Source organism: Stegostoma tigrinum, chromosome 2, assembly GCF_030684315.1.
Source record: "Stegostoma tigrinum isolate sSteTig4 chromosome 2, sSteTig4.hap1, whole genome shotgun sequence".
NCBI classification, from domain to species: Eukaryota; Metazoa; Chordata; class Chondrichthyes; order Orectolobiformes; family Stegostomatidae; genus Stegostoma; species Stegostoma tigrinum.
This window is the reverse complement of record NC_081355.1, coordinates 7688143-7707795: the sequence shown is the minus strand read 5'-3', so window position 1 is coordinate 7707795 and position 19653 is coordinate 7688143. Positions and strand designations below refer to the sequence as shown.

General features: G+C 43.0%; 1 protein-coding gene across 2 annotated transcripts in view; it reads left to right on the top strand.

The window, feature by feature from the left end:
* The first annotated feature begins 7615 nt into the window (after nucleotides 1-7615).
* The window catches only part of LOC125466226 (phosphatidylinositol-3-phosphatase SAC1-like), a 61972-nt gene continuing 49934 nt past the window's right edge, over nucleotides 7616-19653 (top strand). For both annotated transcript variants that reach the window (XM_059652041.1, XM_059652040.1), the window contains exon 1: nucleotides 7616-7714. In XM_059652041.1, coding sequence (XP_059508024.1) covers nucleotides 7683-7714 — 32 coding nt within the window. In that variant the 5' untranslated portion in view covers nucleotides 7616-7682. The remainder of the gene's footprint in view (nucleotides 7715-19653) is intronic.

The window sequence follows — 19653 nt, the reverse complement described above, 5'->3', positions numbered from 1 at the left end:
GTCCTGTGATATTACCACTACTTTCTTGCTGTCTGGCTTTTGAATAGCGACAATGGGTGCTGCTCATTCACTGCTTTTCACCTTCTAAATTTTTTTTTCTAATCTATCCACCTCCTGTCACTCTGCATAAGGCACTGGCTAAATCTGGTAAAATGTTGGTTGTGCACTGTCCTTTACTGGGGACCTCAGCCTCACGATGTTATCATTCAGACCTCATTGTTCAAAGGACCACTTTGTACCCTCTTAGCACTTTCTGAATGTCAGATGTATTCTTACTGATCGCTACTGTAAATAACTCTGCTCGGGTTAACTGTACCCTCTTAAACCAATTCCTTCCCACCAGAGACAGCGTGCTGCCTCCTACAAGAAACACCATTACATTCCAGTCTAACATTGAATTCTGTGAAGACTGGACACTGTTAGTTTAATAATTGGCCAATTTCACATCAGTTTTGCAGAGGGCAATGTGATTTAGGTTTGTTCCCAGATAACAAACAAGGCCACAGCTGGATCAACTCTGACAATAAGTTCTGAATCTCTGATTTATATTTCAATTCCGGAAGCTGGAATTTTATCTTCAACACTGTTACTTTCTTCCTCCAAATGCTGTTTTTCACACTGTCTGACTCAGTAGAACTTTCTGTTCACTGACATCAGGCTCCATTTCCATGTCCATCATATGCACTTTGAGTGTTTCCAGATGTTATGTGAATTATTTCATGGGATGTGGGCTTCACTGGCTGGGGCCAGCATTTATTGCCAATCCCTACTTGCCCTGGAGAAGGTGGTGATGAATTGCCTTCTCGAACTGTTGTGGTCCAATTGGTTTATGGAGATCCACAAGCCATTCGGAAAGGAATTCTGGGACCCAGTGACAGTGAGTCTACATAACCCAAATGGACTGCAGCAGTAATAAGACAGGATGGTGAGACTCTTAGAGGGGAACTTGCAGGTGATGTTTGTCCATGTATCTGCTGTTCTTGTCCTTCTAGATGGAAGTGGTGGTGGGGAAGCAGGTAATATCTAAGGAGCCATGCTGAATTTCTTTTTGTTTTCTCTTTATTCATTCACAAGATGAGGGCATCGCTGGGTGGGCAGCATTTATTGCCCATCCTTAATTGCCCAGGGGGCAGTTAAGTGTCAAACACATCGCTATAGGTCTGGAGTCACATGTAGGCCAGACCAGGTAAGGAGGGCAGATTCCTTCCCGAAAGGACATGAGTGAACCAGATGGGTTTTTCCTGACAATTAGCCATGGGTTCATGGTCGTCAGTAGACTGTTAATTCCAGATATTTATTGAATTCAAATTCCACCATCTGCCGTGGTGGGATTCGAACCCATGTCCCCAGAATATTGTCCAGCGATAATACCACCAGCTCATCACCTACAATCTTGTAGCACTCATTGCTGCTACTGAGCATCGATGGTGGAGGGAGTGTTTGTGTGTTGGTGGATGTGGTGTCAGTCGTAGGTTGCTTTATCCTGGGTACTACTGAGCTTCTTGTATGTTGCTGGAGCTGTTTTCTTGGTCATTCCTGATTTCCATCGCTCTATCATTGGCATCAGTAACATTGGCCCTGAGCTCTTTAGGAACTCCCTAAACTTCCCTAACTCTCTTTCGTCTTTAAATTTGTTCCTTAGAACCTACCTGTATCAACCAGGTTTTGATTATCTGCCCAAATATTTTCTTACATGACTCAGTGCCATATTTTGTTTGATAAAGCTCCTCTGGTGCCTTGGGCCATTTTCCAACGTAAAAAGCACTGTAAACATTGAGCTGCTGTTGACATTTTCTCTTCAATGTTGCTGAACAGAAAAACATGCTACCACTATTCTAACTCCTGCACTCAATTTGTCTTGGGCCAAATTTTAAACAAAGCTGACAATTTATACTGCAGAGAAAAAGGGTGCTGATTTGTTTGCAAGTCAATTTGGAATGACTGAGACATTACCACAGAGAAAGCAATGGGGAAGTCTACCACCCCTGTGAAGTTTCCAGGTAATTTAAGAAAGGCACAAAGCTTGAATATGTTTCTTGTAGAGAACCAATCTCAGTGTAGTGTCAATGTTAAAAGCTTGACTGGTTATGTTAAATTGTTTGTTAAACTATTGGCAAAAATACAAAGTAAAATACTGACTGTTGGATGTGATTCTATGATGCAGAAGTATGAGCTGAACAACCTCGAGTCTGCTAATATCTACACTAACAATCCAAGTTAATGCAGACAGTCTAGCTTTTAAGGTGGCTCATTTACATTTGCTAGATGAGACATATAGACTCTCTACAGTGTGGAAACAGGCCATTTGACTCAACAAGTTCACACTGACCCTCAGAGCATCCCACCCAGACCCATCTCCCTATAACCCACCTCATCTATCCTACAGGCAATTTAGCACGGCCAATCCACCTACTCTGCACATCTTTGGACCATGGGAGGAAACCGGAGCACCCGGAGGACACCCAAACAGACACGGGGAGAATTTGCAAACTCCACGCAGACAGTCGCCTGAAAGAGGGATCAAACCCAGGTCCCTGGTGCCGTGTGGGAACAGTGCTAACCACTGAGCCACCATGCCACCCTATTCATAGACATATACACATACATATATTCATAGACATATACACATACATATATTCATAGACATATACACATACATATATTCATAGACATATACACATACATATATTCATAGACATATACACATACATATATTCATACATAGGGACACAATCACTGATAACAATGGAATTTTGTTCAACCTTGTGACTTTTTAAAATATCCAGGAGCACGAGTTTCCTCTTGCTCTCCCATTTCAACACTTCAGCCAATTAGCACCCTTTACTGCTGTCGTATGAGTTGTCCTGATTGTTTGAAATTTAGTGTTTGCAGCCTTTGACCCGATGACAGCAAGACAAAAAGTCTTTTCTGTGTTAAATCTGAAACAGTCTCATAGGAAAATGTTTTGAGGCCAGATATTGCGTTGCTGCTCTCATTGTCTTCTGGGGGTCAACTTGCAGTGAAAATAAGAAGTGTTTGAATTCTGCTAAACTGTAAAACACAACTAACCCAATTTAAAATGTCTATTTCTAGCTGTCTTGTGCCTACTGTGCATCTGTCACGTATCAACGTGTTAGAGGTGTTGCAAAAGGGAAAGAACTCAGTCATTTTCTGTACCGTGATGTTCTGGTCTCCCATGAAGACAAGAAGTTCAGATTTATGTTGTCAACTCACATCAACTCCATTCAACAATCAGCCTACATTTAACCCAAAGATGTGTTTAGTCAGTCTTTTCCACATTGGATATTGGTTTTAATAGCTTGGTGCTGTTTAACAGCCAGCAATTAAGAAAACAAATTGCATATTAGTCGTTATTACAAGAGGATTCAAGCAAAAGTGTCTTCTTGCAATTACATAGAGCCTGGTGAGACCAAACCTTGAATGTTGTGTGTCTTTTTGGTCTCCTTCCTGAAGGAAAGATGCACTTCCCATGCAGGGAGTGCGATGAAGGTTCACCAAACGTATTCCAAGGATGGAAGGATTGTCCTATGAAAAGATTAATTAGACTAGGCCTATCTTCTCTCCCATGTGGAAGAATGTGAGGTGGTCTCATTCAAGGGTACCATATTCTTACTAGTCTCGACAGGGTAGAGACTGGAACGATGACTCCCTTAGTTGGGAATGTCAAGAACCTGGTTAAGAAACTGGATTTCATTTTATTTTTAAGTATTTTTGATTGTGGGCTGAAATGGGACAAGGATTATTTTAAAAACAAAAACACAGATTGTGGAAGGGACTGCTGCGCTTCTTAAAAGCAAGCTACCAGACGAGTTGCAACTGCTATTCACACTTTTGTTTGTCCGATCAATGGGGAACATTAGTTGCAGATGAACTAGCACTCGGAGTTGTGAACAAAGTGAGATTCAGCCTGCAACAAGTAACTCATCGAGGGCTGACCAATTGATGACAAAGACCTTCTATCTGAAAAACAGTTATGTGACTTGTTCCCAAGCAGCTCAACAGCTTGTGGGTGTGAACGATATAGCTAGAAGCCTTCAGACCTCCAGTAGGGAGGTGGTGTCCTTTTAACTGCAGTAAAACAGACCTAAAGACTGAAGGTGTGAAGCTGGATGAACACAGCAGGCCAAGCAGCATCTTAGGAGCACAAAAGCTGACGTTTCGAGCCTAGACCCTTCAAGCTGGTTTATTTTCCCTCATCAATCGCTGTATGCTGTTGCTTTTAACCAATTAGTCTGACCTTACAAGTCATGAATCAGTCTCTCTTTGCCTCCTGCAAGTAGGCAAAAGTTCCTGGAGAAGACGAATCAAGGAGCAGCCAGTCTTAGCAAGCCAAAAACAACAACTCAGTGAATCCTGTCGACAGGAACCATTGAACTGCCTTTCAGATTTTTCTCTCCAGCCAAAACACCAAAGTTTTATAAAATCATAAGGGCTATGGAAAGGATTAATGGCAGGTGCCTTTTCCCTGGGATAGGGGAATTCAAGACTAGAGGGTATATTTTTAAAAGTGAGAAGAAAGAGATTTAAAAAAGACATGAGAGGCAAATGTTTTACACAGAGTGGTTTGTGCATGGAATGAACTTCCTGAGGAAGTGTTGGATATGGGTATAGTTACAAGGTACTTAGATAAGCTCACAAAAAGTAAAGGTTTGGAGGGATAGGCCAGGAGCAGGCAGGTGGGACCAGTTTAGTTTGGGATTATGTTTGGCATGGACTGATTGGACTGAAGGGACTGTTTCTGTGCTGTGACTGTAGATTGTATTAATGAATTATCAAGCACAGGGCTTCCCAAAGTGAGGTTTGAGATCCTATGTAGGGTCGTGAGCTAAAATTTTGAGGTTGTGATATTAAAGGTGATAATGGCCGCTGTGGACGTCAGACCAAATTACAACAGCTGAGCTCCCATTTTAACAGGACCTCGCTCTGATTGTCCTCACTGAGGTGCTATGACAATATTCAAGCATCAAAATGGGGTGATGGCGGAAAATGTTTAGGAAGCATTGATCTAGCAGCACCTCCATCAAGAAGGACAGATTCTATAACGTCATTGAAACAACCATCACCTCCTAAGTTCCCCTTCCAGGTTATGCATGATGGTGTCTTAAATGCATTTGGCTGTTTGTTAGTTATCACTAACCATTCATACGGAACACAATGAACATGACTTTCACATGCACCAGAGGGTGAAGGGAGAAGGTTTGCACTGTCAACCTCATTCTTGTCCTAACCTATCTTGGCCCAGTGCTGAGACAGGACTAGATACTTGGAGACAGGCGTGAATGTCGTGATCGATCAATACATCCTCTCTGTCATTTTCAGCTCTAAATATTCCAGGAACTGAACTGAACTAAAACATTTTAGCTACAAGAGCAGATCAGTGTCTGGGAATGCTGCGGTGAGTAACTCAACCTTCTTACAGCCCAGAGCCTGTCTACCATCTACAAGGGACAACTCAGGAGAAAAATACTCTCCACTTGCCATGGATGAGTGCAGCCCCTACAACAATCTTTACATCATCCAGGACAAAGTAGCAAGCTTGACGGTCACCACGCCCATCATTTTTGACATTTGCACCCCACACCAACAGAATAGTAAAAGAAGAATAAAAAGTAGGTAGCTATCAAAGCATTTTTTCTGATGAAGGGTCTAGGCCCAAAACGTCAGCTTTCCTGCTCCTAAGATGCTGCTTGGCCTGCTGTGTTCATCCAGTTCTATGCCTTGTTATCTCGGATTCTCCAGCATCTGCAGTTCCTATTATCTCTAACAATGCTTCACTGCATCTTTGTGTCTGATAACTCTGCACCTTCCATGAGCAATGGGGCACGTGAAGTTTTCTAGACAAACTTACTGAGGTCTGCTCTCACTCCAAGCACAGTCTGTTGGCTGCAGAGACTCACACATTCCGTTAGCTCCTGTTTTGCCATGAAAACTACTTTATGGATTTTTAAAATCTTTCATGGGATGAGAACTAGTGTCCTTCAGGGAAGGAAATCTGCTATCCATATCTGTTTTGGCCCACATGTGACTTCAAACTATCAGGACCATAAGACATCAGAACAGACAGCCCACCAAGTCTGCTCCAATATTTAAAGAGGCCACTGCAGATTTAAAATTAGAATCATAGAGTCATTCGGCACAGAAACAGATTCTTCTGTCCAATTCATCCAATCCAGTCAGGTTTCCCAAATGACACCCGTCCCATTGGCCTGTGCTTGGCCCATATCCCTCTAAACCTTTCCAATTCATGTACCTGTCCAAGTGTCTTTTAAATGTTGTAACTGTACCTGTATCTATAACTTCCTCAGGCAGTTCATTCCACACAGGAACCACCCTCTGTGTGAAAAAGTTGCTTCCCAGGACCCTTTTAAATCTTGCCCCTCTCACCTTAAATGCACATCCTCCAGAATCCCTGCAGTGAGGAAACAGGCTGTTCAGCCCACTGTGTCATCGCCGATTCTCTGACGAGCATCCCACTCAGACCCACCCCTGTAACCCTGCATGTCCTGTGGCTGACCCACCTAGCCTGCACATCCCCGGACACTATGTGGGCAATTTAGCATGGCCAATCCACTTCACCCTCACAGTTTTGGGTAGAGGAAGGGAACTCATGCAGACATGGGAAGAATGTGCAAACTCTACACAGGCACTTGCCTGAGGCCGGAATCGAATCCGGGTCCCTGGTGCAGTGAGGCAGAAGTGCCGACCACTGTAATCTTAGAGTCCCCTACCCTGGGGAAGAAGACCTTGGCTTTTCACCTTATGTATGTCCCTCAAGATTTTATAAACCTCTACAAGTCACCCGTCAACCTCCTATACTCTAGTGAAAAATGTCCCAGCCTAACCAGACTCTCCTGATAACTCAAACCCTCTTTTCCTGCTAAATCTTTCCTGAACCCTCTCCAATTTTTAATAATATCCTTCCTATAACGGGGTGGTGGGGGGGGGGGGGTCAGAACTGTACACGGTGCTCCGAAAGTGCTTTCCCCATAACCCTTGATTTCCTAATTGATATAAACTCTGTTCTAGCTCAGTCTTGAATACACTTTATGCCCCAGGCTCTGAGGTAAAGAATTCCACAGATTCTGTGAGAAATGCCCCCCAACCCAACCCAACCCAAGATAATAAAATGTGAGGCTGGATGAACACAGCAGGCCAAGCAGCATCTCAGGAGCGCAAAAGCTGACGTTTCGGGCATAGACCCTTCTCTGATGAAGGGTCTAGGCCCGAAACGTCAGCTTTTGTGCTCCTGAGATGCTGCTTGGCCTGCTGTGTTCATCCAGCCTCACATTTTATTATCTTGGATTCTCCAGCATCTGCAGTTCCCATTATCTCCAACCCAACCCAATCTGTGTTTTAAATGATCCTGAGATTATTTCCTCTGCTCCTGGTCTCTCCCACAGGAAGAGACTCCCTTCCAGCATCTAACTCCCCACATCCCATGAACAAAGACATTGAAAAGGAGATTCTTGCAGTGAGTGACAATCTAAAAGCCAGGTTTGAATATTGGGGAAGATGCAGTGATTGGCCAGACCGCTGACTGGGAGATAACAACAACAACCCTGCCCCTCACTGGGCGGAGCTTCCTGCCCCGCACCGGCGTCATAGGTCGGCACTGACGTCAGCGCGGCGGGGTCAGAGTTCAGGCCGGCGGTGACGGGAAGATGGCGGCGGCCGCGTATGAGAATCTGAAATTGTGAGTGTTCCCCCCTCCGGGGGCGGGTTGTGTGTGTGTCGCGTATTTATTATTTAATAAATATCGGGGCAAGCGGCCCGGGGATTCCATTGTCCTTCCTCCCCCCCCCCCCCCCCCACCGCGGGGAGGCAAGAGCCCTCGGCTCAACCCAAACCCCACCCCCTTCCGCCTATTAAAGGGGGACAGAGAGAGAGAGATTGACTGTCCCCACCCTCCCATCCCCTACCCCCATTAAAGGGGGACAGAGAGAGAGAGAGAGAGAGAGAGACTGACTGACTGACTGACTGTCCGTCCCCACCCTCCCATCCCCTACCCCCGTTAAAGGGGGACAGAGAGAGAGACTGACTGACTGTCCCCACCCTCCCGTCCCCTACCCCCATTAAAGGGGGACAGAGAGAGAGAGACTGACTGACTGTCCCCACCCTCCCATCCCCTACCCCCATTAAAGGGGGACAGAGAGAGAGAGAGGGAGACTGACTGAGACTGCCTCCACCCCCTACCCCCCAACCTCATTAAAGGGAGACAGAGAGAGAGAGAGACTACCCCCACCCCGTACCCCCATTAAAGGGGGACAGAGAGAGAGAGAGAGACTACCCCCACCCCCATCCCCTACCCCCATTAAAGGGGAACACCGAGAGAGACTACCCCCACCCCCTACCCCTGTTAAAGGGGGACAGGGGAAGGGTGGGTAGAAAGACAGATCCCCAATAAGGGAGAGAATGCGAGCGTCACCCCCTCTTCACCCTCTTTCTCCCCACCCCTGCCAATTCAGGGAAGAAAGATGGGGTGACTGCACCATTGAGGGACAGAGAGAGAGAGGTGAGGGGGGTGGTTGATTCCCCCATTGAGGAAAAGACAGAGGCTGTATCAACTTTGACTCCAACATCTGCACTTATTGCTATCTCTGAGGGTGAACACCCACTTCCCCCCGCCCATCCCCATTGAGTGAAAGAGAGGGAGACTGTGATTTCCCCCATTGCAGAAGAGATGAGGCATGGCAACTGTTCCTATTTCTCACTCTGCTGTCACCCTCCCCTAGGGAATTCCAAAGCTGAGAACTCGGGCAACTAAAAGCTCAGTCACCAGTTGATTAAAATTAGGATGTCTTCAGAGGCTGGGATTAGAAAAGTTTAGATATTTCAGAATTATAAGACTGGGGAGAGTTAGAGATGACAAAGGCATAGATGGATTTGAAAACAAGAATAAGAATTTTAAAAGTAAAATGTTTAACTGGGAGGCTACAGAGCATAGGGTAAAGATAGACAGGGTTGGGAGTCAGCAGTGTGGTGGCAGTTTTGGATGGCCTCATGTTTTTGCGGAGTTGGACGTGGAAGTGTTTTGGATCACCTCTGTCAAGGTAGCTATGTTCGTTCTGTAATAGGTTATGGTTAGGTCACGCAAATCTTCCTCTTGTCTGCTTTAAATTCTCCTTCAGGTAATAAGTGAGTGAGCTGTAAGGTGTATTAAACTTTAGATTTGAAACTCTAATTAAAAAAAATGCTGGTGACTGTGAATTGGTCTGATCCAAGTTTCGCTTTTGATCATTCATTATTTTAAATTTTTTTTCTTGAGTGTAGGCAATGCTTATTTCATAATATTTAAGAGCTGAGTGGAGTGACCTGTGAACTAGGTTGCTGGTGAATCAGTTGGATTTTCGTAACACTCTGACAGTTTACATTGTTGGTATTTCATTCTGATGTCAGGCTGAAGATTATTGAATTTAGTTTTGAAACTTGCTAGAGCAAACATTGAATTCATTGACTCAAGGTTAATTGTTCAGTGTCACAGGCACTGCATGACTGACTTAGTTCTGCAGTCTCTGTGTTTGAGGAAAAGGCATCCCAGCGAAAATTCTCTGCTGATGGGTCAGCAGCACAGAATATTTTCTCTCATTTGTCTAGCCATGGGAGGTGGCAGTGGCATTATGGCCATCTCACTGGACTGGTAAATTAGAGACCCATGTGAATGTTCTGGGGATATGCATTCAAATCTCACCATTGCAGATAGTGAAATTCAGTGAAAATCTGGAGTTAAGAGCTAATCTGTTGGCTGCTGTGTAAACATTGTCAATGCTTTCAGAGTGAAAATCTGCCTTCATCTGATTCCAGATCCATAACACAATGCCCACATTCCATACAAGAACAAACAAAATTGCCATAATATAGAATCTCTTCTTAAAAAAAACACTTAGTTCTTACGACATGGCATGGCTGACCGTTTATTGCCCTATAGATGGCAGTGAGTTGCTGCCTTGATACAACTGAATGACTTGTTCAGTGGATAGTGAAGCTCAGAGAGAGGTCACTCAACTCGAGTGGTAACTCTGCTCTCGACAGTTGCTGCCAGACCTGTTGGGTTTCTCCAGCAATTTCTGTTTACGGTTCAGATTTCCAGCATCGACAGTTCTTTGTCTTATTACATTGGTGAGGGGACTGGAGTAACCAATTGACTAAACCAGGAGTTAGATGGAAGGTTTTCTTCTGTAAACAATATTGATGCACCGTTTGGGGCAGTGTTGCAGACACCGCTAAGCGGCCAGAGTGGGATTTGAATCTGTATTCTCTGGGTTAATTGTCCAGTATATCTATTCCACCAAGCATGAGCTGTAGTACATTTTTGAATAAGACCATAAGACATAGTAGTGGAAATAAGGCCATTCGGCCCATCAAGTCCACTCCGCCATTTAAATCATGGCTGATGGGCATTTTAACACCACTTCCCTGCACTCTCCCCATAGCCCTTGATTCCGTTTGAGATCAAGAATTTGTCGATCTCTGCCTTGAAAGCATCCAACATCCTGGCCTCCACTGCACTCTGCGGCAATGACTGAGCTTAAGCCATGCTTGCCCATCATGACGTGGATATATTATTGTTGGAAGGATACCAGTGCAGATTCATCCTAGCCTCTGTAAGGGTTAACTTATCAGGGCAAGTCAAATGACCTTGGTTTGTATTGTCTGGAACATAAAAGCTGTGACTGAAATGAGCTGTTAAAGATGATCTCCGGATTTAATAAATGGATACAAGAGGGTCTATTTCCTCAAGTTGGGGAATCTGTCCAAATGGATTGGATCTTTAAATTGGATCAGGCTAATCAGGAAGTAGTATTTCACGAATTCTACTCGTCGAAATGTGGAACACTGTTCCTCCAAAGACATTGGAGATGAGATCCGACACCTAAGACTGAGATTAATTCAGCCTTTATTCAGGAAGAGTATTGAGGTTATCAGCCAAAAGATGATAAATGGAGTTGAGATGTACGCTCGCTGTTATATAATTGAATTGTGGAGCAGGCTTGATGGTTTTAAGTTGCACTGTAAGAATAAATAAAGCACATTCCTTATAGTGCTTTATTTTCTCAAGAATTTTCTCATGATTATAGTAAGTTGAATGGTTTAAGGATGGTGTCTCTGATTTATTGTATAAATGGCCGTTAAGTTGGCAATCTCATCAGGAAGGATTTGCAAAAGGCTGCCTTTTCCTGTTGAAATTCAGGGTTAATGTAGGAAAGGTGAGTTCTTATGTAACCGGCAACATTAAAGTTGAATAAGATGGCACCCAAACCAGCCCTAGCATTTCCACACAGTTTTTAAACTGATCAATGCCATAGCTTGCATCCATGTGAAGTGATATTCGTTCTGGCAATGTTACACCTTTTGGATGTCAATACAAATACGAGGTTTCAAGGTTGAGAGTATTGATTACAGAGTTTAAGTCCAGATTGTAGTGCTATCTTAGTATTGGTTGTAGTTCAATTGGTAGGATTTTGTTTGCCTCAGTCAGCCTGGTAAATAAGTATTCGGCACCATCAGCAATTGTTGTCCCTAGCAATTCACTTTCAAAAATGAGTATTCTGCATGGATATGAATAAAGGATCTACGTTTGTAATTACAAGTTCTTTTTACAGGAAAAAGAGAATGTGATGGCCCAGGTTGTACACTACACTTTTGTCAGGAATCAGTACTGGAAGAAATGCACATTATAACAGCTAATATTGGTCCCATCATCTCATTCAGTGTTCCTGTTCCTGGATGATTTATGCAGAATAATCATGATGATAGAATGGCCTTCATTAACTTATGTTTTTTATATTATTTACTGGCTCACAGTTTTGGAGTGTACAAGTCTACAAATTTAGAAAGCTGCACATAAACAGAATGAGGAATATATTAAGAAATTCTGGGATTGATTGCAATTTAAACCTGTGGAAATCTATATTATTGTCAGTAAAGGTGGATGTACGTCAGTTGATTAAGGTGTTTCATTATTATAGCTGATGCCTGTTTGTTTATGTAATTTCATTTATTCATAAGGAGCAGGAAGTAGGCCATGAAAAGATCATTTAGGAATTTGCCGTTCCATCCATAATTTTGTGAAGGTGCTGGTGTTGAACTGGGGTGGACAAAATCAGAACTCATGTGACACTAGGTTATAGTCCAAAGGGTCTGAAATCATACGCTTTTTGAGTGCTGCTGTTTCATTAGGTGAAGTTGCCTGATGAAGGAGCAGCGCTCCAAAACCTTGTAATTTCAAATAAACCCATTGGACTATAACCTGGTGTCATGTGACTTCTGCTTTTATTCCTAAATTTTGCTACTTAAGGTGACTACCGAGTTCGCCTGTTGGTTGCATTGGATCGTTCAGGTGGTAGTGATTGTGAGAGAATGGTTGAGAGTTTAATTTCTTCTCCAGAGACTTGCAGACAAAAATTAAGACGCACTTTCCAAGTCTAGACTGAGGGATTGTTGATCTGATTGAGCTGCCATCTTTAAAATGAGAGATTCAATGCAGCCTGTCTCCTCAAAAGGACATGAAGGATCCTGGATTCTTTTTCAAAGAAGTCAGACGTGGACGGGAATTCTCTCTGTTGTCCTGAGTCCATTTATTCCCGAAATCAGCTTTCCAATCTGAAGTAAAGTGTGGAGCTGGATGAACACAGCAGGCCAAGCAGCTTCTTAGGAGCAGAAAAAGCTGACATTTCAGGCCTAGATCCTTCATGAAAAAAGGGTCTAGGCCCAAAACGTCAGCTTTTCTGCACCTAAGATGCTGCTTGGTCTGCTGTGTTCATCCAGCTCCACACTTTATTATCGTGGATTCTCCAGCACCTGCAGTTCCTGTTATCTCTCTTTCCAGTCAGAAGGTTATGTGAACGTTATCACGTTGTTTCGTGAGTGCTTGCTGTGTGCATATTGAGTGCTGTGTATCCTACATTATAGCTGTCTCTAGACTGCAGAAGTACTTCATTGCCTGTAGTGCACTTTGGGAAATCTTGAGGTTGTGAAAAGTGCTGTATTAATGCGAATCTTTTTAAAAGGAAAGTGACTGAACTGAATCCTTTCTGAGACTCATGGTGGCATGAGTAATGTGGCGTAGTGTTCTTTTGCCTAAGCAGGGATATTTAAACGTAATGTGATGTCTTTCAACAAATGCGTCTGTGAGATTACTTCAGTATGGACTGAGAACTACTGTGAAACTACATGATGCTGTCACTTTCTTAAACTTCTGTCATGTTTGATTATTCAAGCAAAATCTGATGAAATCAATGTGGCAGGATTGGTTGACTTGGATAATGCAAGGCGCAGGTTTAAGTTTGAGAGGCAGTTACTTAATAATTCACCATTGATATTGAAAATAACTCAATCCTGACTCAGTTATTAGGGAGTAATTTGTTCAGCCCATTTGTTGACTCCTGGAATTTTCATTGATTATCCTTCTTATTTCCAGGCTGTTTCTTTGCAGTATCAAGTTGGGCATTTTCACAGGCTGTAAAACAATTGTGCACTTTGACGATGGAACTTTGAACTTGCTTCATTGTCGATCTTGATAATGAATGAGAAATAGTTTTTCTGTAGCAATGTTTGAAACAAGCTGTGAAATGGCGCAGATATGCTTTTGTATTTACATCTCTCTGCTCCCTACTTCATTGCACAACTGAAGAAAGGAGTCAGTTCTTCGGCCTTGCCACAGTGCTAGAAGGGATGCAGTGATCAAATGAGTTGCCTGAGTATCTGCTTTGATTTCTGGCTTATTGCTATCACCTAGTTGAGATTGAAAGCTCTATAGTGAGCATCATGTAGGGCAGACCTGTGCAGAAACAGTATTCATTTTCTATAGATTTTCTTGCATTTTTGTGAACGCACATTAAGTGCAAATGGATGAAGAAATTACGCCTGAAAAATGGAGTGTGAGCTGGAGAGGAGGGCGAAAACTCCGTACCTTAAGAGATGGGTAGTGAGATGGTTCTTAAAGGAAGTGGAGAGGCTGAGAGGGTTTCAGGGTGGTGTAAGGGCATCTGAAACACAACAGGCTTTGTCACCAACCTCCACAAAAGGTGCTGTGTTCTTGGGCAGCTTATTTTAAATACCTTTTGTTCTGACTGTTTAAGACTGTTCTTCCTTTCTTGAGAGTGCTAGTTCATTACGGTTAGAAAGTTATGCTCAGTTATACAGGGTACTGGAAAGACCACTTCTGGAGTACTGTGTACGATATTGGTCATCTTATTTAAGAAAGGATGCAAATGTGTTGGCCGCAGTTCAGAGAATGTTTATTGGATTCATCCCTGGAATGAGTGGGCTCTCTAAGGAAGAAAGGGTGAGCAGGTTAGGCTTAAAACTCTTTCTTAATTTTAACCTTTTATTTTCTAACCACCCTGTTCAGCGATGCTATTATGCACCTCTGGAGCAGGTGGGTCTTGGACCTGGGCCTCCTGATCCAGGGTAGAGATACCACCACTGCACCAAAAGAGGGTTCCCCCATGTTAGGCTTACATCCACTAGAGTGCAGAGGAGTAACAGGTGATTTCTTTATAATTTACAAAGATCCTGAGGAGACTTGACAGATTAGAGGTGGAGGGGATGATTCCCCTTGTGGTAGAATGTAAAACTAGGGGTCACTTATGATCCTGTGAATCCACTGGGAAGAGAGACCACCAACACCAGTGTCCTCGACTAGACTAACATCATCAGCTTTGAGGTACTGACCAGCCTTGATCGTCTGCAGTGGGCTGAGCACATCATTCGCGTGACCAACACGAGACTCCCCAAGCGGGCGCTCTACTCCTAGTTGTCGAGCCCCACTTGGACGGAGGAAATGCTTCAGAGATAACCTCAAGTCCTCAATGTGACATTCCCACCAACACCTGGGAATCATTTGGCCCAAGAGGAACATGCGAGAAGGTGTCAAGTACTTTGAGACTTGCATTGGGAAAAAGTGGAAGCCAGGCAAAAACAGCGTAAGGACCACGCTGCCACGCCAATGCCCCACCCATCACCTCCCATAACTACCTTCCACCTCAAGTGTAACAGAGCCTGTAGAAGCCGCATCGGTCTGTACAGCCACCTATGGACTTCCCTCAGGAGTGGAAGAGAGTTGCCCTCATCTGTGAGGAATTGCTGATGATGATATAAGGACAAGATGGGAATGTGAGGTTGAAGTTCCAGTCAGATCAGCCATGATCCTACTGAATGGCAGAGTGATCTACCTCTGCTCCAAGTTCATTTGTCTGCTTGCAGAGCAAAGCAAATCTGTGTTTTGATCGATTCTGTCACATTGTGGTTGGAATTTGGAGTTTACACCTTTTGATAATTCACAGAATTGTTGAACGGCATGCTGCAGTAGGAGGTTCTGAAGCATGTGTGTACTATTTGCATGACGCACTGTGGAAATTCACCAAAGATCCTCAGCACCTTTCAAATGTGTGATCACTTCTGTCTCGAAGGACACGGGAATATCACCACCTGCAAGTTCACTCACCATCCTGACTTGAAAATATATCACTGTTCCTTCACTGTGTCAAAATCTTTGCATTCCCTTCCTTAGGGTATTGTGAGTCTCCCTACAGCACAGACTGCAGCAGTTCTCAAGGGCAACCAGGGATGGACAATAAATGCTGCCCAGTCAGCGATGCCACATCCCATGCTAGCATTTTTTTATATTAATAAGGCACCATCACATTGAGCTTTGTGGTTCTCAGAATCTCAAGTAAGATTGACACCTTGTGGCTGTGGTTTCCATCTAGTAAGCTCTCCGGTAGATCATGTGAAGAACGAATCCGGTACAAACGTAGAGTGGAATTCTGGATGAATTGATCATAAATCACATCAGTACAGCATTAACTTTGTCACATCTTTAGACGTAAATGCTTTAATGGGAAAGTAGATTAGTTTTATGTCTAAAATACCCAGTGAATTCTTGGTAGACATGGGTTTGATACAGTTACACATCTGCCAATAATACTGCGAGTAAACAGACGATGAAATTAAAACAAAGTAATTGATACCCTCATGGGCAACTCAACAATCATCTTCTTTCATAAATAATACATTTCAGCAATGGACCTCAGCTATTTTAGAATATGACGACTTGACATTCTAATGGTTGGATTGTCATAAGGACATTTTTAAAAAAAAATGTGGATCGGCCATTCTGCTCTTCCAGCCTACTGCTTCATTCACTAAGATCATGACTGATCTACCTCAATTACAGCTTCTTCCTCTTAAAATCCCAGCCGCTACTTATCGCTTCTCTCTTGAATGTATTCAAATGACTGAGGATCCACTCGTAGAGTAACGAATTCCAAAGTTTGACATGCCACTGAGTGAAGAAATTTGGAGTAATCTCAGTCCAAGATTGATCCCCTATCTCTCCCGGTCAGGGGAACCAACCTCCTAAGAGCTACCCTGGCGAGTGCTTTAGATCTTGTGTTTCAGTACAACCACCGGTTGCTGTATTTCTCGCTTCACCGCGCCCCCCACACACACCCCCCACCACCTCGTTACAACCGTCCCCTCACCTTGACCGTTTGAGGTTGCTGCTTATGTACTGAATGTAAGATTTAATTCTGAGATCCAGTGCTTGTCAACAGTGGGGAGGTGATACTTTGCTAAAAATTATACTGAGAGATACTGAAATATTAATCACAATATATTCGTGAAAGAAAAATTACTCCCACGAGTCATGATCACGAGGGCCAGACACAGATTAAGGTTGAGTGAGTGAGGGGTAGATGAGGATGTGAAGGGGTGGTAGTGGAGACAATGAATGATTTTAAAAAGGAAATTGAGTAGACCCTTGAAGGTAATAAACTTTCAGTGGCAACGTGATTGAATGGTATGACCTACAGAGTCCTGACATGGAACGCAATTGGCCAACTGGCCTCTTACTGGAAGGTAATGACTCTTAAAAGAGGAATAGTCAAAAATCATAAACTGCTCAGTTGTGGGGCATTAATGCTGTGCCCATTCCCTAGCAGGTAGCACTTTCTCACTAGTTTTGTAACATTATCATTAGGTTATCATTAGTTTTGGAACCTGAATAAACAAACACTCCGAAAAGCTGAAACACCTCTTTGCAGGCCAAAATAGCTTGGCATTATAAAATATTCAAGAGGCACTCGCAAATTACAAGCTATAGCAACCTTCAATGTGCTGTTCCTTTCAAAAGGGTTGGTCACATTTTTGTTGTGGATGTTGCAAGGAACAGCTTTTACTAGTTCTTGTGGCTGGTGCTTTGGTTTTGAAATTTATTTTTCCAAATTTAAGGTTTTAGCTTTGTAGCTAATTATGTACTGATCATAATCTCAGCTGGCTGTTCAAGCTTGTTGAAATTGTTTTCGCAGTGGATTTAATGACTGATTTCAAAATATGCAGCACTGCAAAAACAGTGCAGCTGAGGCAAGCCTCCCAGGTGTTATAATTTACCATTTTCACTGTACTACCAATTTGGGATCTAAAATCAAAAGCATTTAAGTTTATAAATCCTTTGATTGTATCTGGGTGTGTGCATAATTCTAGAGATTTGAGCGCACAATATCAGGTTGATGTACCAGTGTATTGCTGAGGAGTGCTGTGCTAGCAGAGGTGCAATCTCTCAGATGAGACTTTTAAGTCAAGACCTGCCCATCCCCTTAGGAAGACCCACTGATCTCCACCTTTTTTTAGTTTAAAGAGCAGGGGATTTGTATCCTGCCTCGTTTATTTCTCTGTCTGCCTCTCTCGCTCTCTCAATTTCTCAACAACAGATTTTGTGGTCATTTTCATGATGCTGTTTGTGGGATCTTGCTGAGCCCAAATTGGATGCCCAGATTACTACATTGCATCAGTGACGTCTGTACAGTTCTTTGAGCTGTCTTGGTATTGTGTAAAGTTTTATATACATAAGATGAAAATAAATGAAGACCTCAAAGATCTTGATCAGAATTCAATAACGTTAGTGGCATGGCCCTGGCTTATATGTCCAGCAATGACTTATAAATTAGTTGCAGTGTTAGCATTACATTTGTTTTCTTGAAATGCTGAGTAAGTGCTATTGGAATAAGGTCTTGACTTGTCAGATGGTTAGTGCTAATTATTGTGACTCTGCCACTCAGATAAGCATGAACTTCTTGTGTTGCCTAAGTGACTTGGTCTTATCGGGCTCCTTTGCCTGATGTTTTCCCCTCCAAAGTTAAAGTAACTCAAATGACTAATGGAATGGAATTAGATTTAGATGTAGGGAGCTATTGCTTGTCTTGTCCCTGTGTGCTGCATGAGTTCTGAATATGTAGAAAGTTTGGTATCTGTGAAAAATACTTGGTAGCTTATCTCACTGGGAGAATCTGAGGTGTTTCTGCAAATGGGAATTGTGCAATGTTGTTCTCCCTCAAAGGAAAAACCAGCTCTTGTAATTCCAACAACCCAATTATCTGGATACTTAAGCCAAAATCATTATCTTTGGTTCTGGTTGTCTGCACATCATAGTCCTGGAGATACTTGGTTTAGTTGCCGTGGATGTATGTTAGACACTGATCATTCACCATTTGTTTGTAACAAATAGTATTAAGTATTAACCTAGAGCTAAGCAGCTTGTGATCACAATGTGGCTGATTACAAACTATTCTAAAGGCATCCAAGTTTATCTTTACAATGCAGTGTCTAAGGAGGAAATGATCCTGCTGGGATATTGTTGATGCTTTTCGTTGGAACCCTCTGTCTTTGAACTCTCAATTTGGCTCAGTTTTTTAAAAAGTTTTAGTAGAATACTGTTCATGTTGGGATAAATTCAGTGATTGAGTTTCCACATTTTTCAGAGATTTTTATTCATTAGGGAATGTGGGTGTTGCTAGTTAGGTCAGCATTTGTTGCCCATCTTTAATTGCCCTGGAGAAGGTGGTAGTGAGTACTGCCTTAAACTGCTGCAGGCAGTTTTGGGGAGGGTAAAGGCACAGCACAATGGGGAATAATGCATTCTCTAACACAACAGCTCCCTTTGATCAGTGATAATGGGAACTGCAGATGCTGGAGAATCCAAGATAACAAAGTGTGGAGCTGGATGAACACAGCAGGCCAAGCAGCATCTCAGGAGCACAAAAGCTGACGTTTCGGGCCTAGACCCTATCATCTGCTCTGTCAGCAGATATCATAACACAAGGAGTCTTCAAGAACTGCCAGACATGCAAGGTTAGCGAATGTGGAAGAAGGAGCCACAGAATGACTGGGAGATAAATAAGTGGATATAAAAAAAAGTTTACCCTGTAGGTGCAAAATTCAGTGAAGCCTGGCAAAGACAGGTATCATCAAAATGTGTCACTCTCTTTTAAAAAAAAAGCCTTACATGTAAACTGCTACCTCTGCCAACCTTGGCTGTCAAGGACCAAAAAAGAACTGATCAAAGGGAGCTAACGATGAAAGGTCTAGGCCCGAAACGTCAGCTTTTGTGTTCCTAAGATGCTGCTTGGCCTGCTGTGTTCATCCAGCCCCACACTTTGTTAGCTCCTTTGATCAGTTCTTTTTTGGTCCTTGACAGCCAAGGTTGGCAGATGGTAGCAGTTTACATGTAAGGCTTTTTTAAAGAGTGACACATTTTGATACCTGTCTTTGCCAGGCTTCACTGAATTTTGCACCTACAGGGTAAACTTTTTTTTATATCCACTTATTTATCTCCCAGCCATTCTGTGGCTCCTT